At 47.8% G+C, this 26,957-nt stretch overlaps 1 protein-coding gene across 1 annotated transcript in view; it reads left to right on the forward strand.

Moving 5' to 3' along the window:
* The first annotated feature begins 1,546 nt into the window (after positions 1 to 1,546).
* LOC140426134 (very-long-chain enoyl-CoA reductase-like) overlaps positions 1,547 to 26,957 on the forward strand; it is a 158,396-nt gene continuing 132,985 nt past the window's right edge. Inside the window, exon 1 of the mRNA XM_072510532.1 lies at positions 1,547 to 1,745. Within this exon, the coding sequence (XP_072366633.1) occupies positions 1,722 to 1,745 (24 nt within the window). The 5' untranslated portion in view covers positions 1,547 to 1,721. The remainder of the gene's footprint in view (positions 1,746 to 26,957) is intronic.

Consider the following 26,957-nt stretch of genomic DNA (forward strand, 5'->3'; position numbering starts at 1 on the left):
CGCGCGGTCGGGGCCATAGGCGCGGGCATTTTGTGAGGCCACGTCGAGGGAGGCCGCAAGGGCCCGTGCCTCTGTGAGTCCTAACGAGTCTCTCTCTAACAGTCTTCGGTGAATTTGAGAAGAAGTCATACCTGCCACTAAAGCATCCCTGATTAGGAGCTCCGTGTGCTCGTTTGCTCTCACCAACGGGCAGTTGCAGTTCCTTCCCAAAATCAACAGCGCGCTGTAGAACTCGTCGAGTGATTCTCCGGGGATTTGCCGTCTCATCGCGAGTTGGTGGCGTGCGTAGACCTGGTTTATGGGCCGAATGTAGACTCCTTTCAGCATGGCGAGCTCCGTCGGGAAATCCTCCGCGTCTTCGATGAGCGTGTAGATCTCCGGGCTCACCCTGGAATGCAGGACCTGCATTTTCTGATCTTCCGTGGTCCGGCTGGGGGCCGTTCGAAGGTAACCTTCGAAGCATGCTAGCCAGTGTTTAAACACAGCCGCCGAGTTTGCTGCATGGGGGCTGGTTCGTAGACACTCGGGGCGATCCGGAGCTCCATAGTCTTTTAAGCTTGCTTAATAAATTGTAGCGCAACAATTACTCACTCAAGTCGAGAAGTGATGAAGTCAATCGAGGCTTTATTAAGCAAGACTTGTTCCCCAGCAGCTCAGTTACAGAATGCGGCTGCTGGGAGAACTCGAGCTCTTATACTCCGCCTTCTGGGCGGAGCCATCAGGCAGCAGATCAAACCAGGACCCGGGACCTGTCAGCCAATAGCCTCTCGGCTTCACAGGTATCGTACTACCCCTAATACATGCCACCACACAGTTCTAATTTTTTTTTTTTAAATTTAAATTTAGAGTACCCAATTCATTTTTTCCAATTAAGGGGCAATTTGGCGTGGCCAATCCACCTAACCTGCACATCCTTGAGTTGTGGGGGTGAAAACCACACAAACACGGGGAGAATGTGCAAACTCCACACGGACAGTGACCCAGAGTCGGGTCAAACCTGGGACCTCGGCGCCGTGAGGCAGCAGGGCTAACCCACTCCACAGTGCTGCCTGTACAGGCTAATTTGAAAGGTCATCAACATGAAACCTTACCCTGGTCTCTCTTCACAGAGTATTCCCAGCATTTCCTGCTATGTGCATTTACAGAACGCTTTATCCATAGAATCCCGACAGGGCAGAAGGAAGTCATTCAGCCCATCAAGTCTGCACCATTGGGAACTGAAGGCTCCAGTGGTATAAAGGACTGGGGCTGACTTTATCTTTCAACTTGTATTTTCACTTTAAACCCACCGATCAACATGGACCGAACACAATTGGACGGCAGATCCCAGTATGTTGTGAGAGAGCAAGTGCAATCGCCACTGAGAGGAGAGGAAAGAGGGTAAAATGGGGACGAAATTGAGCTCTCGGAGCAGTCTGTGTGTTCTAACGAACCATTGAAAAGCACCCCCCCGCCCCTGTTGTGGGAGTCATGGCAATGGAAGACTGCGCTAAATTCCCGTGGGGTCAGTGAGACTTGGACGTGGGAAATGCCCCCACTCTTGGCCATAAGTCACATTTCGTTCTTAGCTCCACCCTGGATAGAGTTTCCCCAGAGCCCAAGGCAGGGATATGGTCGCAGGGTCCTCCCGCTCTCAGGCTCCTTGCTCTGAGCTGTGAGCGGGCTGAGAGCATAGGAGCTGCCCGGGGAGCGATACCGCAGGCTCGCTAACTCCTGCAGCCATGAGCCGAGCCACCTTCTTCGAGGTAAGAAACGGGGGAGGGGGGCTGAGGTAACGGGGAAAAATACACTTTTCTTTTATTGAAAGAGATCTGTGCAAGAGAATGCAGGGACACCATATCCATGTCAGCGTTTATTGCTAATGTTGCGGCTGTATCTATGGTATAGATTTCTATATGGTGTTCTAAGTTCTGCCACACTCAAATTGGACATGAGAACTGCACAGCATATGGGTGCTAAAACTAACCCATGTGAGTGAGCGCCAGCCCTTTATTCCTCAGTGCTGCTGTCACTGTCCTTGTGTTCATTCGGTGACTAACTACTCGCCTTGTTAAAGGACATTGGTGTCAGCACTAGTGTTACCCCGTCCAGTGCAAAATGCCACCCCAGGATAAACCAATTTAAAATCCGCGTCTCCTACAGTTGTAAAAACGGGCACAGTGGTTAGCACAGTTGTTTCACAGCTCCAGGGTCCCAGGTTCGATTCCTGGCTTGGGCCACTGTCTGTGTGGAGCCTGGATGTTCTCCCTGTGTCTGTGTGAGTTATCTCCGGGTGCTCCGGTTTCCTCCCACAGTCCAAAGATGTGCAGGTCAGGTGGATTGGCCATGCTAAAATTGCCCTTAGTGTCCAAAAATGTTAGGTTGGGTTACTGGGTTACGGGGATAGGGTGGAGGCGTGGGCTTAAGTAGGGTGCTCTTTCCAAGGGCCGGTGCAGACTCGATGGGCTGAATGGCCTCCTTCCGCACTGTAAATTCTATGAATTATGAAATCCTGTATTATGCAGGAGGGTTAAGCTGGGCAGGGATGGGTTTTGGAAGATGTTACACTCGCCAGCAATGTATTCATGGTGAAATACAAGTATTCGCTAACATGGAAGGAGTAGCCAGGTTTGTCATTCAGGCAAAGGATTCCAACAATATTAGAAGTGGGCAGAGTGAGAAAAGCAGCTTTGGAGTATGAGGGATAGGGGCAGGGGTAGGTCATTGACACTCTGGCCTGATCTTGGCCTCAAACTACATTTTCCTCCCTGTTCCCAATAATCCTTGACTCGCCTAGCGTTTAAAAATCTGCCTATCTCAGCATTTAATATATCCAATGGCACCGCTCCTTGAGGTAGAGAATTCCAAAGATTCTGGACCCTTTGAGAGAGGTTCCTCCTCATCTCGCTTTCAGATGGTGACTCCTTCTCCCTGAAGCAATGCCCTCTCCCCAAATTCACTCTTCCATAAGTGAAAACATCCTGCCAGTATCCATCCTGCCAGTATTGATCCTGGAAGAATACATCCTGTCAGTATCCATCCTGTCAGTACCCATCCTGCCAGTACCCATCCTGCCAGTATCCATCCTGTCAGTATCCATCCTGTCAGTATCCATCCTGTCAGTACCCATCCTGCCAGTATCGATGCTGTCAGTATCCATCCTGTCAGTATCCATCCTGCCAGTATCCATCCTGCCAGTATCCATCCTGTCAGAATGCATCCTGTCAGCATCCATTCTGACAGTATCCATCCTGTCAGTATCCATCCTGCTAGTATCCATCCTGTCAGTATCCATCCTGTAAATATCCACCCTGCCAGTAACCATCCTGCCATTATCCATCCTGTCAATATCCATCCTGTAATTAAACATCTGACCAGTATCCATCCTGTCAGTATCCATCCTGTCATTATCCATCCTGTAAGGATCCATCCTGTAAATATCCATCCTGCCAGAATCCATCCTGTAAGAATCCATCCTGTAAATATCCATCCTGCCAGAATCCATCCTGTAAGAATCCATCCTGCCAGAATCCATCCTGTAAATATCCATCCTGCCAGAATCCATCCTGTAAGAATCCATCCTGCCAGAATCCATCCTGTAAGAATCCATCCTGTAAGTATCCATCCTACCAGAATCCATCCTGCCAGTATCCATAATGTCAGTATCCATCCTGTAAGAATCCATCCTGTCAGTATCCATCCTGTAAGAATCCATCCTGTTAGAATCCATCCTGTAAGGATCCATCCTGTCAGTATCCATCCTGTTAGAATCCATCCTGTAAGAATCCATCCTGCCAGTAACCATCCTGTAAGAATCCATCCTGTAAGTATCCATCCTGCCAGAATCCATCCTGCCAGTGTCCATAATGTCAGTATCCATCCTGTAAGAATCCATCCTGTTAGAATCCATCCTGTAAGTATCCATCCTGCAAGAATCCATCCTGTAAGTATCCATCCTGCCAGAATCCATCCTGTAAGAATCCATCCTGTAAGTATCCATCCTGCCAGAATCCATCCTGCCAGTGTCCATAATGTCAGTATCCATCCTGTAAGAATCCATCCTGTAAGAATCCATCCTGTTAGAATCCATCCTGTAAGGATCCATCCTGTCAGTATCCATCCTGTAAGAATCCATCCTGTTAGAATCCATCCTGTCAGTATCCATCCTGTTAGAATCCAACCTGTAAGAATATATCCTGTCAGTATCTATCCTGCCAGTGTCCATCCTGTAAGAATCCATCCCTCTCAGTATCCATCCTGTAAGTATCCATCCTGTAAGAATCCATCCTGTCAGTATCCATCCTGCCAGTGTCCATTGTGTAAGAATCCATCGCATCAGTATCCATCCTATAAGAATCCATCCTGCCAGTATCCATCCTGTAAGTATCCATCCTGTCAGTATCCATCCTCTAAGAATCCATCCTGCCAGTATCCATCCTGCCAGTATCCATCCTGCCAGTATCCATCCTGAAAGTATCCATCCTGTAACTATCCATCCTGTCAGCATCCATCCTGGAAGAATCTAACCTGTAAGTATCCATCCTGCCAGTATCCATCCTGTAAGAATCCATCCTGTCAGTATCCATCCTGTCAGTATCCATCCTGTCAGTATCCATTCTGTCAGTATCCATCCTGCCAGTATCCATCCTGAAAGTATCCATCCTGCCAGTTTCCATCCAGCGAGTATCCATCCTGTAAGAATCCATCCTCTCAGTATCCATCCTCTCAGTATCCATCCTGCCAGTATCCATCCTGCCAGTATCCATCCTGTAAGTATCAATCCTGCCAGTATCAATCCTGCCAGTATCCATCCTGTCAGTATCCATCATGTAAGTATCCATCATGTAAGTATCCATCCTACCAGTATCCATCATACCAGTATCCATCCTGTCAGTATCCATCCTGTCAGTATCCATCCTGTCAGTATCCAACCTGTCAGTATCCATCCTGTAAGTATCCATCCCGTAAGAATCCATCCTGTAAGTATCCATCCTGCCAGTATCCATCCTGCCAGTATCCATCCTGCCAGTATCCATCTTGTCAGTATCCATCCTGCTAGTATCCATCCTGTCAGTATCCATCCTGTAAATATCCACCCTGCCAGTAACCATCCTGCCATTATCCATCCTGTCAATGTCCATCCTGTAATTAAACATCTGACCAGTATCCATACTGTCAGTACCCATCCTGTCATTATCCATCCTGTCAGTAACCATCCTGTCAGTATACATCCTGTCAGTATCCATTCTGTAAGAATCCATTCTGTAAGAATCCATCCTGTAAGTATCCATCCTACCAGGTTCCATCCTGCCAGTATCCATCCTGCCAGTATCCAGCCTGCCAGTATCCATCCTGCCAGTATCCATCCTGCCAGTATCCATCCTGAAAGTATCCATCCTGTCAGTATCCATCCTGTAAATATCCATCTGCCAATATCCATCCTGTAAGTATCTATCCTGTTAGTATCCATCCTGTAAGTATCCACCCTGTCAGTATTCGTCCGGTAATTATCCATCCTGTCAGTATCAATCCTGCCAGTATCCATCCTGCCAGTATCCATCCTGCCAGTATCCATCCTGCCAGTAACCATCTTGTAATTATCCATCCTGTAATTATCCATCCTGCCAGTATCCATCCTGCCAGTATCCATCCTACCAGTATCCATCCTGTCAGTATCCATCCTGTCAGTATCCATCCTGTCAGTATCCACCCTGCCAGGAACTACCCTGCCAGTATCCATACTGTCAATATCCATCCTGTAATTATCCATCCTGCCAGTATCCATCCTGTAAATATCCATCCTGTAAGAATCCATCCTGTCAGTATCTATCCTGTAAGATTCCATCCTGTAAGTATCCATCCTGCCAGTATCCATCCTGAGATAATCCATCCAGTCAGTATCCATCCTGTAAGTATCCATTCTGCAAGAATCGCTCCTGTAAGTATCCATCCTGTAAGTATCCATCCTGTAAGTATCCATCCTGTAAGAATACATCCTGTCAGTATCCATCCTGCCAGTATCCATCCTGCCAGTATCCATCCTGCCAGTATCCATCCTGCCAGTATCCATCCTGCCAGTATCCATCCTACCAGTATCCATCCTACCAGTATCCATCCTACCAGTATCCATCCTACCAGAATCCATCATACCAGTATCCATCCTGTCAGTATCCATCCTGTAAGTATCCACCCTGCCAATATCCACCCTGCCAGTACCCACCCTGCCAGTACCCACCCTGCCAGTACCCACCCTGACAGTATCCACCCTGCCAGTATCCACCCTGACAGTATCCACCCTGTCAGTATCCATCCTGCCAGTATCCATCCTGTAAGTATCCATCCTGTAAGTATCCACCCTGCCAGTAACCATCCTATAAAAATCCATCCTGTAAGTATCCATCCTTCCAGCATCCATCCTGTCAGTATCCATCCTGTCAATATCAATCCTGCCAGTATCCATCCTGTAACTTTCCATTCTGCCAGGAAACATCCTGTCAGTATCCATCCTGTCAGTATCACGTCCTGTCAGTACCCATCCTGTAAGTATCCATCCTGTCACTATCCATCCTGCCAGTATCCATCCTGTAACTTTCCATCCTGCCAGGAAACACCTGTCAGTATCCATCCTGTCACTATCCATCCTGTCAGTATCCATCCTGTCAGTATCTATCCTGCCAGTATTTATCCTGCATTTATCCATCCTGTAAGTATCCATCCTGTAAGTGTCCATCCTGTAAGTATCCATCCTGTCTGTATCCATCCTGCCAGTATCCACCCTGCCAGTAACCACCCTGCCAGTAACCACCCTGCCAGTATCCACCCTGTCAGTATCCACCCTGTCAGTATTCATCCTGTCAGTATCCATCCTGTAAGTATCCACCCTGCCATCCTGTAAGTATCCACCCTGCCAGTAACCACCCTGCCAGTAACCACCCTGCCAGTAATCACCCTGCCAGTAACCACCCTGTCAGTGACCACCCTGCCAGTAACCACCCTGCCAGTAACCACCCTGCCAGTATCCATCCTGTCAGTATCCATCCTGTCAGTATCCATCCTGTCAGTATCGATCCTGTCAGTATCCATCCTGTAAGTTTCCATCCTGTAAGAATCCACCCTGCCAGTATCCATCCTGTCATTATCCATCCTGTAATTATCCATCCTGTCAGTATCCATCCTGTCAGTATCCATCCTGTAAGTATCCATCCTGCCAGCATCCATCCTGTCAATATCCATCCTGTCTGTATCCATCCTGTCAGTATCCATCCTGTAAGTAACCACCCTGCCAGTCTCCATCCTGTCAATATCCATCATGTAATTATCCATCCTGTAATTATCCATCCTGCCAGTATCCATCCTGTAAATATCTATCCTGTAAGAATCCATCCTGCCAGTATCCATCCTGTCAGTATCCATCCTGTCAGTATCCATCCTGTCAGTATCCATCCTGTCAGTATCTATCCTGTAAGATTCCATCCTGTAAGTATCCATCCTGCCAGTATCCATCCTGAAAGAATCCATCCAGCCAGTATCCATCCTGTAAGTATCCGTTCTGCAAGAATCCCTCCTGTAAGTATCCATCCTGTAAGTATCCAACCTGCCAGTATCCATCCTGCCAGTATCCATCCTGCCAGTATCCATCCTGCCAGTATCCATCCTGCCAGAATCCATCGTGTCAGTATCCATCGTGTCAGTATCCATCGTGTCAGTTTCCATCATGTAAGTATCCATCCTACCAGTATCCATCCTAACAGCATCCACCCTGCCAGTATCCACCCTGCCAGTATACACCCTGCCAGTATCCACCCTGCCAGTATCCACCCTGCCAGTATCCACTCTGCCAGTACCCACCCTGCCAGTATCCATCCTGTAAGTATACACCCTGCCAGTATCCACCCTGCCAGTATCCATCCTGCCAGTATCCATCCTTTCAGTCTCCATCCTTTCAGTATCCACCCTGCCAGTAACCACCTGCCAGTAACCATCCTATAATAATCCATCCTGTAAGTATTCATCCTACCCGCATCCATCCTGTCAGTATCCATCCTGTGAGAATCCATCATGTAAGTATCCATCCTACCAGTATCCACCCTGCCAGTATCCACCCTGCCAGTATCCACCCTGCCAGTATCCACCCTGCCAGTATCCACCCTGTAAGTATACACCCTGCCAGTATCCACCCTGCCAGTATCCACCCTGCCAGTATCCACCCTACCAGTATCCACCCTGCCAGTATTCACCCTGCCAGTATCCACCCTGCCAGTATCCACCCTGCCAGTATCCATCCTGGCAGTATCCATCCTGGCAGTATCCATCCTGTCAGTATCCATCCTGCCAGTATCCATCCTTTCAGTATCCATCCTGTAAGTATCCACCCTGCCAGTAACCACCTGCCAGTATCCATCCTATAAAAATCCATCCTGTAAGTCTTCATCCTACCAGCATCCATCCTGTCAGTATCCATCCTGTGAGAATCCATCCTGTCAGTATCCATCCTGTCAGTATCCATCCTGTGAGAATCCATCCTGGCAGTATCCATCCTGCCAGTATCCATCCTGTAACTTTCCATCCTGCCAGGAAACATCCTGTCAGCATCAATCCTGTCAGCATCCATAATGTAAGTATCAATCCTGTAAGAATCCGTCCTGTCAGTATCCGTCCTGTCAGTATCCGTCCTGTCAGTACCCATCCTGGCAGTATCCGTCCTGTCAGTATTCATCCTGTAAGTATCCACCCTGTCAATATCCATCCTGCCAGTTTCCATCCTGTAACTTTCCATCCTGCCAGGAAACATCCTGCCAGTATCCATAATGTCAGTATCCATCCTGTAAGAAACCATCCTGTTAGAATCCATCCTGTAAGGATCCATCCTGTCAGTATCCATCCTGTTAGAATCCATCCTGTAAGAATCCATCCTGTAAATATCCATCCTGCCAGAATCCATCCTGTAAGAATCCATCCTGTAAGTATCCATCCTGCCAGAAACCATCCTGCCAGTATGCATAATGTCAGTATCCATCCTGTAAGAATCCATCCTGTTAGAATCCATCCTGTAAGGATCCATTCTGTCAGTATCCATCCTGTTTGAATCCATCCTGTAAGAATCCATCCTGCCAGTATCCATCCTGTAAGAATCCATTCTGTAAGTATCCATCCTGCCAGAATCCATCCTGCCAGTGTCCATAATGTCAGTATCCATCCTGTAAGAATCCATCCTGTTAGAATCCATCCTGTAAGGATCCATCCTGTCAGTATCCATCCTGTAAGAATCCATCCTGTTAGAATCCATCCTGTCAGTATCCATCCTGTTAGAATCCAACCTGTAAGAATATATCCTGTCAGTATCTACCCTGCCAGTGTCCATCCTGTAAGAATCCATCCCTCTCAGTATCCATCCTGTAAGTATCCATCCTGTAAGAATCCATCCTGTCAGTATCCATCCTGCCAGTGTCCATTGTGTCAGAATCCATCGCATCAGTATCCATCCTATAAGAATCCATCCTGCCAGTATCCATCCTGTAAGTATCCATCCTGTCAGTATCCATCCTGTCAGTATCCATCCTCTAAGAATCCATCCTGCCAGTATCCATCCTGCCAGTATCCATCCTGCCAGTATCCATCCTGAAAGTATCCATCCTGTAACTATCCATCCTGTCAGCATCCATCCTGGAAGAATCTAACCTGTAAGTATCCATCCTGCCAGTATCCATCCTGTAAGAATCCATCCTGTCAGTATCCATCCTGCCAGTATCCATCCTGAAAGTATCCATCCTGCCAGTTTCCATCCAGCGAGTATCCATCCTGTAAGAATCCATCCTCTCAGCATCCATCCTCTCAGTATCCATCCTGCCAGTATCCATCCTGCCAGTATCCATCCTGTAAGTATCAATCCTGCCAGTATCCATCCTGTCAGTATCCATCATGTAAGTATCCATCATGTAAGTATCCATCCTACCAGTATTCATCATACCAGTATCCATCCTGTCAGTATCCATCCTGTCAGTATCCATCCTGTCAGTATCCAACCTGTCAGTATCCATCCTGTAAGTATCCATCCCGTAAGAATCCATCCCGTAAGAATCCATCCCGTAAGAATCCATCCTGTAAGTATCCATCCTGCCAGTATCCATCCTGCCAGTATCCATCCTGCCAGTATCCATCCTGTCAGTATCCATCCTGCTAGTATCCATCCTGCCAGTTTCCATCCAGCGAGTATCCATCCTGTAAGAATCCATCCTCTCAGCATCCATCCTCTCAGTATCCATCCTGCCAGTATCCATCCTGCCAGTATCCATCCTGTAAGTATCAATCCTGCCAGTATCCATCCTGTCAGTATCCATCATGTAAGTATCCATCATGTAAGTATCCATCCTACCAGTATTCATCATACCAGTATCCATCCTGTCAGTATCCATCCTGTCAGTATCCATCCTGTCAGTATCCAACCTGTCAGTATCCATCCTGTAAGTATCCATCCCGTAAGAATCCATCCCGTAAGAATCCATCCTGTAAGTATCCATCCTGCCAGTATCCATCCTGCCAGTATCCATCCTGCCAGTATCCATCCTGTCAGTATCCATCCTGCTAGTATCCATCCTGTCAGTATCCATCCTGTAAGTATCCACCCTGCCAGTAACCATCCTGCCATTATCCATCCTGTCAATATCCATCATGTAATTAAACATCTGACCAGTATCCATCCTGTCAGTACCCATCCTGTCATTATCCATCCTGTCAGTAACCATCCTGTCAGTATACATCCTGTCAGTATCCATTCTGTAAGAATCCATTCTGTAAGAATCCATCCTGTAAGTATCCATCCTACCAGGTTCCATCCTGCCAGTATCCATCCTGCCAGTATCCAGCCTGCCAGTATCCATCCTGCCAGTATCCATCCTGCCAGTATCCATCCTGAAAGTATCCATCCTGTCAGTATCCATCCTGTAATTATCCATCTGCCAATATCCATCCTGTAAGTATCTATCCTGTTAGTATCCTTCCTGTAAGTATCCACCCTGTCAGTATTCGTCCGGTAATTATCCATCCTGTCATTATCAATCCTGCCAGTATCCATCCTGCCAGTATCCATCCTGCCAGTATCCATCCTGCCAGTATCCATCCTGCCAGTAACCATCTTGTAATTATCCATCCTGTAATTATCCATCCTGTCAGTATCCATCCTGTCAGTATCCATCCTGTCAGTATCCATCCTGTAAGTTTCCATCCTGCAAGTATCCATCCTGCCAGTATCCATCCTGCCAGTATCCATCCTACCAGTATCCATCCTGTCAGTATCCATCCTGTCAGTATCCATCCTGTCAGTATCCACCCTGCCAGGAACTACCCTGCCAGTATCCATACTGTCAATATCCATCCTGTAATTATCCATCCTGCCAGTATCTATCCTGTAAGATTCCATCCTGTAAGTATCCATCCTGCCAGTATCCATCCTGAGATAATCCATCCAGTCAGTATCCATCCTGTAAGTATCCATTCTGCAAGAATCGCTCCTGTAAGTATCCATCCTGTAAGTATCCATCCTGTAAGTATCCATCCTGTAAGAATACATCCTGTCAGTATCCATCCTGCCAGTATCCATCCTGCCAGTATCCATCCTGCCAGTATCCATCCTACCAGTATCCATCCTACTAGTATCCATCCTACCAGAATCCATCATACCAGTATCCATCCTGTCAGTATCCATCCAGTAAGTATCCACCCTGCCAGTATCCACCCTGCCAGTACCCACCCTGCCAGTACCCACCCTGCCAGTACCCACCCTGACAGTATCCACCCTGCCAGTATCCACCCTGACAGTATCCACCGTGTCAGTATCCATCCTGCCAGTATCCATTCTGGAAGTATCCATCCTGTAAGTATCCACCCTGCCAGTAACCATCCTATAAAAATCCATCCTGTAAGTATCCACCCTACCAGCATCCATCCTGTCAGTATCCATCCTGTCAATACCAATCCTGCCCGTATCCATCCTGTAACTTTCCATCCTGCCAGGAAACATCCTGTCAGTATCCATCCTGTCAGTATCACGTCCTGTCAGTACCCATCCTGTCCGTACCCATCCTGTAAGTATCCATCCTGTCACTATCCATCCTGCCGGTATCCATCCTGTAACTTTCCATCCTGCCAGGAAACACCTGTCAGTATCCATCCTGTCAGTATCCATCCTGTCAGTATCCATCCTGTCAGTATCCATCCTGTCAGTATCTATCCTGCCAGTATCTATCCTGCCAGTATCTATCCTGCAAGTATCCATCCTGTAAGTATCCATCCTGTAAGTATCCATTCTGTCTGTATCCATCCTGCCAGTATCCACCCTGCCAGTAACCACCCTGCCAGTAACCACCCTGCCAGTATCCACCCTGTCAGTATCCACCCTATCAGTATTCATCCTGTCAGTATCCATCCTGTAAGTATCCACCCTGCCATCCTGTAAGTATCCACCCTGCCAGTAACCACCCTGCCAGTAACCACCCTGCCAGTAACCACCCTGCCAGTAACCACCCTGCCAGTATCCATCCTGTCAGTATCCATCCTGTCAGTATCCATCCTGTCAGTATCCATCCTGTAAGTTTCCATCCTGTAAGAATCCATCCTGCCAGTATCCATCCTGTAATTATCCATCCTGTCAGTATCCATCCTGTCAGTATCCATCCTGTCAGTATCCATCCTGTAAGTATCCATCCTGCCAGTATCCATCCTGTCAATATCCATCCTGTCTGTATCCATCCTGTCAGTATCCATCCTGTAAGTAACCACCCTGCCAGTAACCACCCTGCCAGTCTCCATCCTGTCAATATCCATCATGTAATTATCCATCCTGTAATTATCCACCCTGCCAGTATCCATCCTGTAAATATCTATCCTGTAAGAATCCATCCTGCCAGTATCCATCCTGTCAGGATCCATCCTGTCAGTATCCATCCTGTCAGTATCTATCCTGTAAGATTCCATCCTGTAAGTATCCACCCTGCCAGTATCCATCCTGAAAGAATCCATCCAGCCAGTATCCATCCTGTAAGTATCCGTTCTGCAAGAATACCTCCTGTAAGTATCCATCCTGTAAGTATCCATTCTGTAAGAATCCATCCTGCCAGTATCCATCCTGCCAGTATCCATCCTGCCAGTATCCATCCTGCCAGTATCCATCCTGCCAGTATCCATCCTGCCAGTATCCATCGTGTCAGTATCCATCGTGTCAGTTTCTATCATGTAAGTATCCATCCTACCAGTATCCATCCTAACAGCATCCACCCTGCCAGTATCCACCCTGCCAGTATACACCCTGCCGGTATCCACCCTGCCAGTATCCACCCTGCCAGTATCCACTCTGCCAGTACCCACCCTGCCAGTATCCATCCTGTAAGTATACACCCTGCCAGTATCCACCCTGCCAGTATCCATCCTGCCAGTATCCATCCTTTCATGTATCCATCCTGTAAGTATCCACCCTGCCAGTAACAACCTGCCAGTATCCATCCTATAAAAATCCAACCTGTAAGTATTCATCCTACCAGCATCCATCCTGTCAGTATCCATCCTGTGAGAATCCATCATGTAAGTATCCATCCTACCAGTATCCACCCTGCCAGTATCCACCCTGCCAGTATCCACCCTGCCAGTATCCACCCTGCCAGTATCCATCCTGTAAGTATACACCCTGCCAGTATCCACCCTGCCAGTATCCACCCTGCCAGTATCCACCCTACCAGTATCCACCCTGCCAGTATTCACCCTGCCAGTATCCACCCTGCCAGTATCCACCCTGCCAGTATCCATCCTGGCAGTATCCATCCTGTCAGTATCCATCCTGCCAGTATCCATCCTTTCAGTATCCATCCTGTAAGTATCCACCCTGCCAGTAACCACCTGCCAGTATCCATCCTATAAAAATCCATCCTGTAAGTCTTCATCCTACCAGCATCCATCCTGTCAGTATCCATCCTGTGAGAATCCATCCTGTCAGTATCCATCCTGTCAGTATCCATCCCGTGAGAATCCATCCTGGCAGTATCCATCCTGCCAGTATCCATCCTGTAACTTTCCATCCTGCCAGGAAACATCCTGTCAGCATCAATCCTGTCAGCATCCATAATGTAAGTATCAATCCTGTAAGAATCCGTCCTGTAAGTATCCGTCCTGTCAGTATCCGTACTGTCAGTATCCGTCCTGTCAGTACCCATCCTGGCAGTATCCGTCCTGTCAGTATTCATCCTGTAAGTATCCATCCTGTCAATATCCATCCTGTCGGTTTCCATCCTGTAACTTTCCATCCTGCCAGGAAACATCCTGTCAGTATCCATCCTGTCAGTATCCATCATGTCAGTATCCACCCTGTCAGTATCCATCCTGTCAGTATCCATCCTGTAAATATCCACGCTGTCAGTATCCATCCTGTCAGTATCCATCCTGTCATTATCCATCCTGTCATTATCCATCCTGTCAGTATCCAACCTGGAAGTATCCATCCTGCCAGTATCCATCCTGTCAGTATCAATCCTGTAAGAATCCATGCTGTCAGTATCCATCCTGCCAGTATCCATTCTGTAATAATCCATTCTCTCAGAATCCATCCTGAAAGTATCCATCCTGCCAGTACCTATCCTGCCAGTATCCATCCTGCCAGTATCCATCCTGCCAGTATCCATCCTGCCAGTATCCATCCTGCCAGTATGCATCCTGCCAGTATCCATCCTGCCAGTATCCATTCTGCCAGTATCCAGCCTGCCAGTATCCCTCCTGTAAGTCTCCGTCCTGCCAGAATCCATCCAGTCAGTGTTCATCCTGTAAGAATCCATCCTGTAAGTATTCTTCTGCCAGTATCCATCCTGTAATTATCCATCCTGTTAGTATCCATCCTGTAAGTATACATTCTGTAAGAATCCATCGTGTAAGAATCCATCCAGTCACTATCGATCCTGTAAGTATCCATCCTGCCAGTATCCATCCTGTAAGTATCCATCCTGCCAGTATCCATCCTGTCAGTATTCATTCTCTAAGAATCCATCCTGCGATTATCCATCCTGCGAGTATCCATCCTGCGAGTATCCATCCTGCGAGTATCCATCCTGAAAGAATCCATCCAGTCAGTATCCATCCTGTAAGATTCCGTTCTGCAATAATCCCTCCTGTAAGTATCCATCCTGTAAGTATCCATCCTGTAAGAATCCATCCTGTCAGTATCCATCATGTAAGTATCCATCCTACCAGTATCCATCCTACCAGTATCCACCTTGCCAGTATCTACCCTGCCAGTTTCCACCCTGCTAGTATCCACCCTGCCAGTATCCACCTTGCCAGTATCCACCCTGCCAGTGTCCACCCTGCCAGTATCCACCTTGCCAGTATCCACCCTGCCAGCATTCTCGCTGCCAGTATCCACCCTGCCAGTATCCACCCTGCCAGTATCCACCCTGCCAGTATCCACCCTGGCAGTATCCATCCTGCCAGTATCCATCCTTTCAGTAGCCATCGTGTAAGTATCCACCCTGCCAGTAACCACCTGCCAGTATCAATCCTATAAAAATCTATCCTGTAAGTATCCACCCTGCCAGCATCCATCCTGTCAGTATCCGTCCTGTCAGTATTCATCCTGTAAGTATCCATCCTGTCAATATCCATCCTGCCAGTATCCATCCTGTAACTTTCCATCCTGCCAGGAAACTTCCTGTCAGTATCCATCCTGTCAGTATCCATCCTGTCAGTATCCATCCTGTCAGTATCCATCCTGTCATTTTCCATCCTGTCATTATCCATCCTGTCATTATCCATCCTGTCAGTATCCAACCTGGAAGTATCCATCCTGCCTGTATCCATTCTGTATGTATCAATCCTGTAAGAATCCATGCTGTCAGTATCCATCCTGCCAGTATCCATTCTGTAATAATCCAATCTCTCAGAATCCATCCTGTCAGTATTCATCCTGCCAGTATCCGTCCTGCCAGTATCCATTCTGCCAGTATCCATTCTGCCAGTATCCATTTTGCCAATATCCAGCCTGACAGTATCCATCCTGCCAGTATCCAGCCTGCCAGTATCCATCCTGTAAGTCTCCATCCTGCCAGAATCCATCCAGTCAGTATTCATCCTGTAAGAATCCATCCTGTAAGCATTCTTCTGTCAGTATCCAACATGTTAGTATCCATTCTGTAAGAATCCATCGTGTAAGAATCCATCCTTTCAATATCCATCCTGTAAGTATCCATCCTGCCAGTATCCATCCTGTAAGTATCCATCCTGCGAGTATCCATCCTGCGAGTATCCATCCTGCGAGTTTCCATCCTGCGAGTTTCCATCCTGCGAGTTACCATCCTGCAAGTATCCATCCTGCGAGTATCCATCCTGTCAGTATCCATCCTGTCAATATCCATCCTGTCAGTATCCATCCTGTCAGTATCCATCCTGTAAGTATACATCCTGTCAGTATCCATCCTGCCAGTATCCATCCTGCCAGTATCCATCCTGCCAGTATCCATCCTGCGAGTTTCCATCCTGCGAGTATCCATCCTGCGAGTATCCATCCTGCGAGTATCCATCCTGTCAGTATCCATCCTGTCAATATCCATCCTGTAAGTATCCATCCTGCCAGTATCCATCCAGTAAGGAGCCATCCTGTAAGTATCCATCCTGTCAGTATCCATCCTGCCAGTATCCATCCTGCGAGTATCCATCCTGCCAGTATCCATCCTGTCAATATCCATCCTGTCAGTATCCATCCTGTCAGTATCCATCCTGTCAGTATCCATCCTGTCAGTATCCATCCTGTCAATATCCATCCTGTAAGTGTCCATCCTGCCAGTTTCCATCCTGTCAGTATCCATCCTGTCAGTATCCATCCTGCCAGTATCCATCCTGCCAGTATCCATCCTGCGAGTATCCATCCTGCCAGTATCCATCCTGTCAGTATCCATCCTGTCAGTATCCATCCTGTCAGTATCCATCCTGTCAGTATCCATCCTGTCAATATCCATCCTGTAAGTGTCCATCCTGCCAGTTTCCATCCTGTCAGTATCCATCCTGTCAGTATCCATCCTGTCAGTATCCATCCTGCCAGTATCCATCCTGCCAGTATCCATCCTGTGAGTGTCCATCCTGTCAGTTTCCATCCTGTCAGTTTCCATCCTGTCAGTATCCATCCTGTCCATATCCATCCTGTTGGTATCCATCCTGTCAGTATCCATCCTGTCAGTATCCATCCTGTCAGTATCCATCCTCTCCATATCCATCCTGCCAGTATCCATCCTGTCAGTATCCATCCTGCAAGTCTCCATCCTGCCAGTGTCCATCCTGTCAGTATTCACCCTACGAGTGTCCATCCTGTCAGTATCCATCCTGTCAGTATCCATCCTGTCAGTATCCATCCTGTCAGTATCCATCCTGTAATAATCCATTCTCTCAGAATCCATCCTGAAAGTATCCATCCTGCCAGTACCTATCCTGCCTGTATCCATCCTGCCAGTATCCATCCTGCCAGTATCCATCCTGCCAGTATCCATCCTGCCAGTATGCATCCTGCCAGTATCCATCCTGCCAGTATCCATTCTGCCAGTATCCAGCCTGCCAGTATCCCTCCTGTAAGTCTCCGTCCTGCCAGAATCCATCCAGTCAGTGTTCATCCTGTAAGAATCCATCCTGTAAGTATTCTTCTGCCAGTATCCATCCTGTAATTATCCATCCTGTTAGTATCCATCCTGTAAGTATCCATTCTGTAAGAATCCATCGTGTAAGAATCCATCCAGTCACTATCGATCCTGTAAGTATCCATCCTGCCAGTATCCATCCTGTAAGTATCCATCCTGCCAGTATCCATCCTGTCAGTATTCATTCTCTAAGAATCCATCCTGCGATAATCCATCCTGCGAGTATCCATCCTGCGAGTATCCATCCTGCGAGTATCCATCCTGCGAGTATCCATCCTGAAAGAATCCATCCAGTCAGTATCCATCCTGTAAGATTCCGTTCTGCAATAATCCCTCCTGTAAGTATCCATCCTGTAAGTATCCATCCTGTAAGAATCCATCCTGTCAGTATCCATCATGTAAGTATCCATCCTACCAGTATCCATCCTACCAGTATCCACCTTGCCAGTATCCACCCTGCCAGTTTCCACCCTGCTAGTATCCACCCTGCCAGTATCCACCCTGCCAGTATCCACCCTGCCAGTGTCCACCCTGCCAGTATCCACCTTGCCAGTATCCACCCTGCCAGCATTCTCGCTGCCAGTATCCACCCTGCCAGTATCCACCCTGCCAGTATCCACCCTGCCAGTATCCACCCTGGCAGTATCCATCCTGCCAGTATCCATCCTTTCAGTAGCCATCGTGTAAGTATCCACCCTGCCAGTAACCACCTGCCAGTATCAATCCTATAAAAATCTATCCTGTAAGTATCCACCCTGCCAGCATCCATCCTGTCAGTATCCGTCCTGTCAGTATTCATCCTGTAAGTATCCATCCTGTCAATATCCATCCTGCCAGTATCCATCCTGTAACTTTCCATCCTGCCAGGAAACTTCCAGTCAGTATCCATCCTGTCAGTATCCATCCTGTCAGTATCCATCCTGTCAGTATCCATCCTGTCAGTATCCATCCTGTAAATATCCACCCTGTCAGTATCCATCCTGTCAGTATCCATCCTGTCAGTATCCATCCTGTCATTTTCCATCCTGTCATTATCCATCCTGTCATTATCCATCCTGTCAGTATCCAACCTGGAAGTATCCATCCTGCCAGTATCCATTCTGTATGTATCAATCCTGTAAGAATCCATGCTGTCAGTATCCATCCTGCCAGTATCCATTCTGTAATAATCCAATCTCTCAGAATCCATCCTGTCAGTATTCATCCTGCCAGTATCCATCCTGCCAGTATCCATTCTGCCAGTATCCATTCTGCCAGTATCCATTTTGCCAATATCCAGCCTGCCAGTATCCATCCTGCCAGTATCCAGCCTGCCAGTATCCATCCTGTAAGTCTCCATCCTGCCAGAATCCATCCAGTCAGTATTCATCCTGTAAGAATCCATCCTGTAAGCATTCTTCTGTCAGTATCCAACATGTTAGTATCCATTCTGTAAGAATCCATCGTGTAAGAATCCATCCTTTCAATATCCATCCTGTAAGTATCCATCCTGCCAGTATCCATCCTGTAAGTATCCATCCTGCGAGTATCCATCCTGCGAGTATCCATCCTGCGAGTTTCCATCCTGCGAGTTTCCATCCTGCGAGTATCCATCCTGCGAGTATCCATCCTGTCAGTATCCATCCTGTCAATATCCATCCTGTCAGTATCCATCCTGTCAGTATCCATCCTGTAAGTATACATCCTGTCAGTATCCATCCTGCCAGTATCCATCCTGCCAGTATCCATCCTGCGAGTTTCCATCCTGCGAGTATCCATCCTGCGAGTATCCATCCTGCGAGTATCCATCCTGTCAGTATCCATCCTGTCAATATCCATCCTGTAAGTATCCATCCTGCCAGTATCCATCCTGTAAGGAGCCATCCTGTAAGTATCCATCCTGTCAGTATCCATCCTGCCAGTATCCATCCTGCGAGTATCCATCCTGCCAGTATCCATCCTGTCAATATCCGTCCTGTCAGTATCCATCCTGTCAGTATCCATCCTGTCAGTATCCATCCTGTCAGTATCCATCCTGTCAATATCCATCCTGTAAGTGTCCATCCTGCCAGTTTCCATCCTGTCAGTATCCATCCTGTCAGTATCCATCCTGCCAGTATCCATCCTGCCAGTATCCATCCTGCGAGTATCCATCCTGTCAGTATCCATCCTGTCAGTATCCATCCTGCCAGTATCCATCCTGCCAGTATCCATCCTGTGAGTGTCCATCCTGTCAGTTTCCATCCTGTCAGTTTCCATCCTGTCAGTTTCCATCCTGTCAGTATCCATCCTGTCCATATCCATCCTGTTGGTATCCATCCTGTCAGTATCCATCCTGTCAGTATCCATCCTGTCAGTATCCATCCTCTCCATATCCATCCTGCCAGTATCCATCCTGTCAGTATCCATCCTGCAAGTCTCCATCCTGCCAGTGTCCATCCTGTCAGTATTCACCCTACGAGTGTCCATCCTGTCAGTATCCATCCTGTCAGTATCCATCCTGTCAGTATCCATCCTGTCAGTATCCATCCTGTCCATATCCATCCTGCCAGTATCCATCCTGCCAGTATCCATCCTGCCAGTGTCCATTCTGTCAGTATCCATCCTGCAAGTCTCCATCCTGCCAGTGTCCATCCTGTCAGTATCCATCCTGTGAGTTTCCATCCTGTCAGTATCCATCCTGCCAATATCCACCCTGCGAGTATCCACCCTGGCAGTATCCATCCTGCCAGTATCCATCCTTTCAGTATCCATCGTGTAAGTATCCACCCTGCCAACATCCATCCTGTCAGTATCCATCCTGTGAGAATCCATCCTGTCAGTATCCATCCTGTCAGGATCCATCCTGTGAGGATCCATCCTGTCAGTAGCCAGCCTGTCAGGATCCATCCTGTCGGTATCCACCCTGTCAGTAGCCATTCTGTCAGTGTCAGTATCCATCCTGTCAGTATCCATCCTGTCAGTATCCATCCTGTCATTATCCATCCTGTCAGTATCCAACCTGGAAGTATCCATCCTGCCAGTATCCATTCTGTATGTATCAATCCTGTAAGAATCCATGCTGTCAGTATCCATCCTGCCAGTATCCATTCTGTAATAATCCAATCTCTCAGAATCCATCCTGTAAGTATTCATCCTGCCAGGATCCAGCCTGCCAGTATCCATTCTGCCAGTATCCATCCTGCCAGAATCCATCCAGTCAGTAATCATCCTGTAAGAATCCATCCTGTAAGCATTCTTCTGCCAGTATCCAACATGTTAGTATCCATCCTGTTAGTATCCATCCTGTAAGTATCCATTCTGTTAGAATCCATCGTGTAAGAATCCATCCTGTCAATATCCATCCTGTAAGTATCCATCCTGCCAGTATCCATCCTGTAAGTATCCATCCTGCCAGTCTCCATCCTGCGAGTATCCATCCTGCGAGTATCCATCCTGCGAGTATCCATCCTGTCAGTATCCATCCTGTCAGTATCCATCCTGTCAGTATCCATCCTGTCAGTATCCATCCTGTCAGTATCCATCTTGTCAGTATCCATCCTGTCAGTATCCATCCTGTCAGTATCCATCCTGTCAGTATCCATCCTGTGAGTGCCCATCCTGTCAGTTTCCATCCTGTCAGTTTCCATCCTGTCAGTTTCCATCCTGTCAGTTTCCATCCTGTCCATATCCATCCTGCCAGTATCCATCCTGTCCATATCCATCCTGCCAGTATCCATCCTGCCGGTATCCATCCTGTTGGTATCCATCCTGTCAGTATCCATCCTGTCAGTATCCATCCTGTCAGTATCCATCCTGTCAGTATCCATCCTGTCCATATCCATCCTGCCAGTATCCATCCTGCCAGTATCCATCCTGCCAGTGTCCATCCTGTCAGTATCCATCCTGCAAGTCTCCATCCTGCCAGTGTCCATCCTGTCAGTATCCACCCTGCGAGTGTCCATCCTGTCAGTATCCATCCTGTTTGTATCCATCCTGTCAGTATCCATCCAGTCAGTATCCACCCTGTCAGTATCCATCCTGTCCATATCCATCCTGTCAGTATCCATCCTGCCAGTATCCATCCTGTCCATATCCATCCTGCCAGTATCCATCCTGCCAGTATCCATCCTGCCAGTATCCATCCTGCCTGTATCCATCCTGTCAGTATCCATCCTGCGAGTAGCCACCCTGTCAGTATCCATCCTGTCAGTATCCATCCTGTCAGTATCCATCCTGTCAGTATCCATCCTGTCAGTATCCATCCTGTCAGTATCCATCCTGCGAGTGTCCATCATGTCAGTATCCATCCTGCAAGTCTCCATCCTGCCAGTGTCCATCCTGCCAGTGTCCATCCTGTCAGTATCCATCCTGCGAGTATCCATCCTGCGAGTATCCATCCTGTCAGTATCCATCCTGTCAGTATCTATCCTGTGAGTTTCCATCCTGTCAGTTTCCATCCTGTCATTTTCCATCCTGTCAGTTTCCATCCTGTAAGTATCCATCCTGTCAGTATCCATCCTGTCAGTATCCATCCTGCCAGTATCCATCCTGTCAGTATCCATCCTGCCAGTATCTATCCTGTCAGTATCCATCCTGTCAGTATCCGTCCTGTCAGTATCCATCCTGTCAGTATCCATCCTGTCAGTATCCATCCTGTGAGTTTCCATCCTGTCAGTTTCCATCCTGTGAGTTTCCATCCTGTCAGTATCCCTCCTGTCAGTATCCATCCTGCGAGTATCCATCCTCCGAGTATCCATCCTGCCAGTATCCATCCTGCGAGTATCCATCCTGTCGGTTTCCATCCTGTCGGTAACCATCCTGCGAGTATCCATCCTGCCAGTATCCATCCTGCCAGTATCCATCCTGCCAGTATCCATCCTCCCAGTATCCATCCTCCCAGTATCGATCCTGTCAGTCTCCATCCTGTCAGCATCCATCCTGTCCGTATCCATCCTGTCCATATCCATCCTGTCAGTATCCATCCTGCGAGTATCCATCCTGTCAGTATCCATCCTGTCAGTATCCATCCTGCGAGTATCCATCCTGTCAGAATCCATCCTGCCAGTATCCATCCTGCGAGCATCCATCCTGTCAGTATCCATCCTGTCAGTATCCATCCTGCGAGTATCCATCCTGTCAGAATCCATCCTGTCAGCATCCATCCTGCGAATATCCATCCTGTCGGTATCCATCCTGCCGGTATCCATTCTGCCAGTATCCATCCTGCCGGCACCCATCCTGCCGGTATCCATCCTGCCGGTATCCATCCTGTCGGTAACCATCCTGTCAGTATCCATCCTGTCAGTATCCATCCTGTCAGTATCCATCCTGTAAGAATCCATCCTGTAAGAATCCATCCTGTAAGTATTCTTCTGCCAGTATCCATCCTGTAATTATCCATCGTGTTAGTATCCATCCTGCGAGTATCAATCATGTAAGAATCCATCCTGTCAATATCCATCCTGTCAGTATCCATCCTGTCAGTATCCATCCTGTGAGTTTCCATCCTGTCAGTATCCATCCTGTCTGTATCCATCCTGTCAGTATCCATCCTGTGAGTTTCCATCATGTCAGTATCCATCCAGTCAGTATCCATCCTGCCAGTATCCATCCTGCCAGTATCCATCCTGTCAGTATCCATCCTGTCAGTATCCATCCTGTCAGTATCCAATATGTCAGTATCCATCCTGTGAGTTTCCATCCTGTCAGTCTCCATCCTGCGAGTATCCACCCTGGCAGTATCCATCCTGCCAGTATCCATCCTTTCAGTATCCATCGTGTAAGTATCCACCCTGCCAACATCCATCCTGTCAGTATCCATCCTGTGAGAATCCATCCTGTCAGTATCCATCCTGTCAGGATCCATCCTGTGAGGATCCATCCTGTCAGTAGCCAGCCTGTCAGGATCCATCCTGTCGGTATCCACCCTGTCAGTAGCCATTCTGTCAGTGTCAGTATCCATCCTGTCAGTATCCATCCTGTCAGTATCCATCCTGTCATTATCCATCCTGTCAGTATCCAACCTGGAAGTATCCATCCTGCCAGTATCCATTCTGTATGTATCAATCCTGTAAGAATCCATGCTGTCAGTATCCATCCTGCCAGTATCCATTCTGTAATAATCCAATCTCTCAGAATCCATCCTGTAAGTATTCATCCTGCCAGGATCCAGCCTGCCAGTATCCATTCTGCCAGTATCCATCCTGCCAGAATCCATCCAGTCAGTAATCATCCTGTAAGAATCCATCCTGTAAGCATTCTTCTGCCAGTATCCAACATGTTAGTATCCATCCTGTTAGTATCCATCCTGTAAGTATCCATTCTGTTAGAATCCATCGTGTAAGAATCCATCCTGTCAATATCCATCCTGTAAGTATCCATCCTGCCAGTATCCATCCTGTAAGTATCCATCCTGCCAGTCTCCATCCTGCGAGTATCCATCCTGCGAGTATCCATCCTGCGAGTATCCATCCTGTCAGTATCCATCCTGTCAGTATCCATCCTGTCAGTATCCATCTTGTCAGTATCCATCCTGTCAGTATCCATCCTGTCAGTATCCATCCTGTCAGTATCCATCCTGTGAGTGCCCATCCTGTCAGTTTCCATCCTGTCAGTTTCCATCCTGTCAGTTTCCATCCTGTCAGTTTCCATCCTGTCCATATCCATCCTGCCAGTATCCATCCTGTCCATATCCATCCTGCCAGTATCCATCCTGCCGGTATCCATCCTGTTGGTATCCATCCTGTCAGTATCCATCCTGTCAGTATCCATCCTGTCAGTATCCATCCTGTCAGTATCCATCCTGTCCATATCCATCCTGCCAGTATCCATCCTGCCAGTATCCATCCTGCCAGTGTCCATCCTGTCAGTATCCATCCTGCAAGTCTCCATCCTGCCAGTGTCCATCCTGTCAGTATCCACCCTGCGAGTGTCCATCCTGTCAGTATCCATCCTGTTTGTATCCATCCTGTCAGTATCCATCCAGTCAGTATCCACCCTGTCAGTATCCATCCTGTCCATATCCATCCTGTCAGTATCCATCCTGCCAGTATCCATCCTGTCCATATCCATCCTGCCAGTATCCATCCTGCCAGTATCCATCCTGCCAGTATCCATCCTGCCTGTATCCATCCTGTCAGTATCCATCCTGCGAGTAGCCACCCTGTCAGTATCCATCCTGTCAGTATCCATCCTGTCAGTATCCATCCTGTCAGTATCCATCCTGTCAGTATCCATCCTGTCAGTATCCATCCTGCGAGTGTCCATCATGTCAGTATCCATCCTGCAAGTCTCCATCCTGCCAGTGTCCATCCTGCCAGTGTCCATCCTGTCAGTATCCATCCTGCGAGTATCCATCCTGCGAGTATCCATCCTGTCAGTATCCATCCTGTCAGTATCCATCCTGTGAGTTTCCATCCTGTCAGTTTCCATCCTGTCATTTTCCATCCTGTCAGTTTCCATCCTGTAAGTATCCATCCTGTCAGTATCCATCCTGTCAGTATCCATCCTGCCAGTATCCATCCTGTCAGTATCCATCCTGCCAGTATCTATCCTTTCAGTATCCATCCTGTCAGTATCCGTCCTGTCAGTATCCATCCTGTCAGTATCCATCCTGTCAGTATCCATCCTGTGAGTTTCCATCCTGTCAGTTTCCATCCTGTGAGTTTCCATCCTGTCAGTATCCCTCCTGTCAGTATCCATCCTGCGAGTATCCATCCTCCGAGTATCCATCCTGCCAGTATCCATCCTGCGAGTATCCATCCTGTCGGTTTCCATCCTGTCGGTAACCATCCTGCGAGTATCCATCCTGCCAGTATCCATCCTGCCAGTATCCATCCTGCCAGTATCCATCCTCCCAGTATCCATCCTCCCAGTATCGATCCTGTCAGTCTCCATCCTGTCAGCATCCATCCTGTCCGTATCCATCCTGTCCATATCCATCCTGTCAGTATCCATCCTGCGAGTATCCATCCTGTCAGTATCCATCCTGTCAGTATCCATCCTGCGAGTATCCATCCTGTCAGAATCCATCCTGCCAGTATCCATCCTGCGAGCATCCATCCTGTCAGTATCCATCCTGTCAGTATCCATCCTGCGAGTATCCATCCTGTCAGAATCCATCCTGTCAGCATCCATCCTGCGAATATCCATCCTGTCGGTATCCATCCTGCCGGTATCCATTCTGCCAGTATCCATCCTGCCGGCACCCATCCTGCCGGTATCCATCCTGCCGGTATCCATCCTGTTGGTAACCATCCTGTCAGTATCCATCCTGTCAGTATCCATCCTGTCAGTATCCATCCTGTAAGAATCCATCCTGTAAGAATCCATCCTGTAAGTATTCTTCTGCCAGTATCCATCCTGTAATTATCCATCGTGTTAGTATCCATCCTGCGAGTATCAATCATGTAAGAATCCATCCTGTCAATATCCATCCTGTCAGTATCCATCCTGTCAGTATCCATCCTGTGAGTTTCCATCCTGTCAGTATCCATCCTGTCTGTATCCATCCTGTCAGTATCCATCCTGTGAGTTTCCATCATGTCAGTATCCATCCAGTCAGTATCCATCCTGCCAGTATCCATCCTGCCAGTATCCATCCTGTCAGTATCCATCCTGTCAGTATCCATCCTGTCAGTATCCAATATGTCAGTATCCATCCTGTGAGTTTCCATCCTGTCAGTCTCCATCCTGCGAGTATCCACCCTGGCAGTATCCATCCTGCCAGTATCCATCCTTTCAGTATCCATCGTGTAAGTATCCACCCTGCCAACATCCATCCTGTCAGTATCCATCCTGTGAGAATCCATCCTGTCAGTATCCATCCTGTCAGGATCCATCCTGTGAGGATCCATCCTGTCAGTAGCCAGCCTGTCAGGATCCATCCTGTCGGTATCCACCCTGTCAGTAGCCATTCTGTCAGTGTCAGTATCCATCCTGTCAGTATCCATCCTGTCAGTATCCATCCTGTCATTATCCATCCTGTCAGTATCCAACCTGGAAGTATCCATCCTGCCAGTATCCATTCTGTATGTATCAATCCTGTAAGAATCCATGCTGTCAGTATCCATCCTGCCAGTATCCATTCTGTAATAATCCAATCTCTCAGAATCCATCCTGTAAGTATTCATCCTGCCAGGATCCAGCCTGCCAGTATCCATTCTGCCAGTATCCATCCTGCCAGAATCCATCCAGTCAGTAATCATCCTGTAAGAATCCATCCTGTAAGCATTCTTCTGCCAGTATCCAACATGTTAGTATCCATCCTGTTAGTATCCATCCTGTAAGTATCCATTCTGTTAGAATCCATCGTGTAAGAATCCATCCTGTCAATATCCATCCTGTAAGTATCCATCCTGCCAG

This window comes from Scyliorhinus torazame, chromosome 7 (genome assembly GCF_047496885.1).
Source record: "Scyliorhinus torazame isolate Kashiwa2021f chromosome 7, sScyTor2.1, whole genome shotgun sequence".
NCBI classification, from domain to species: domain Eukaryota; kingdom Metazoa; phylum Chordata; class Chondrichthyes; order Carcharhiniformes; family Scyliorhinidae; genus Scyliorhinus; species Scyliorhinus torazame.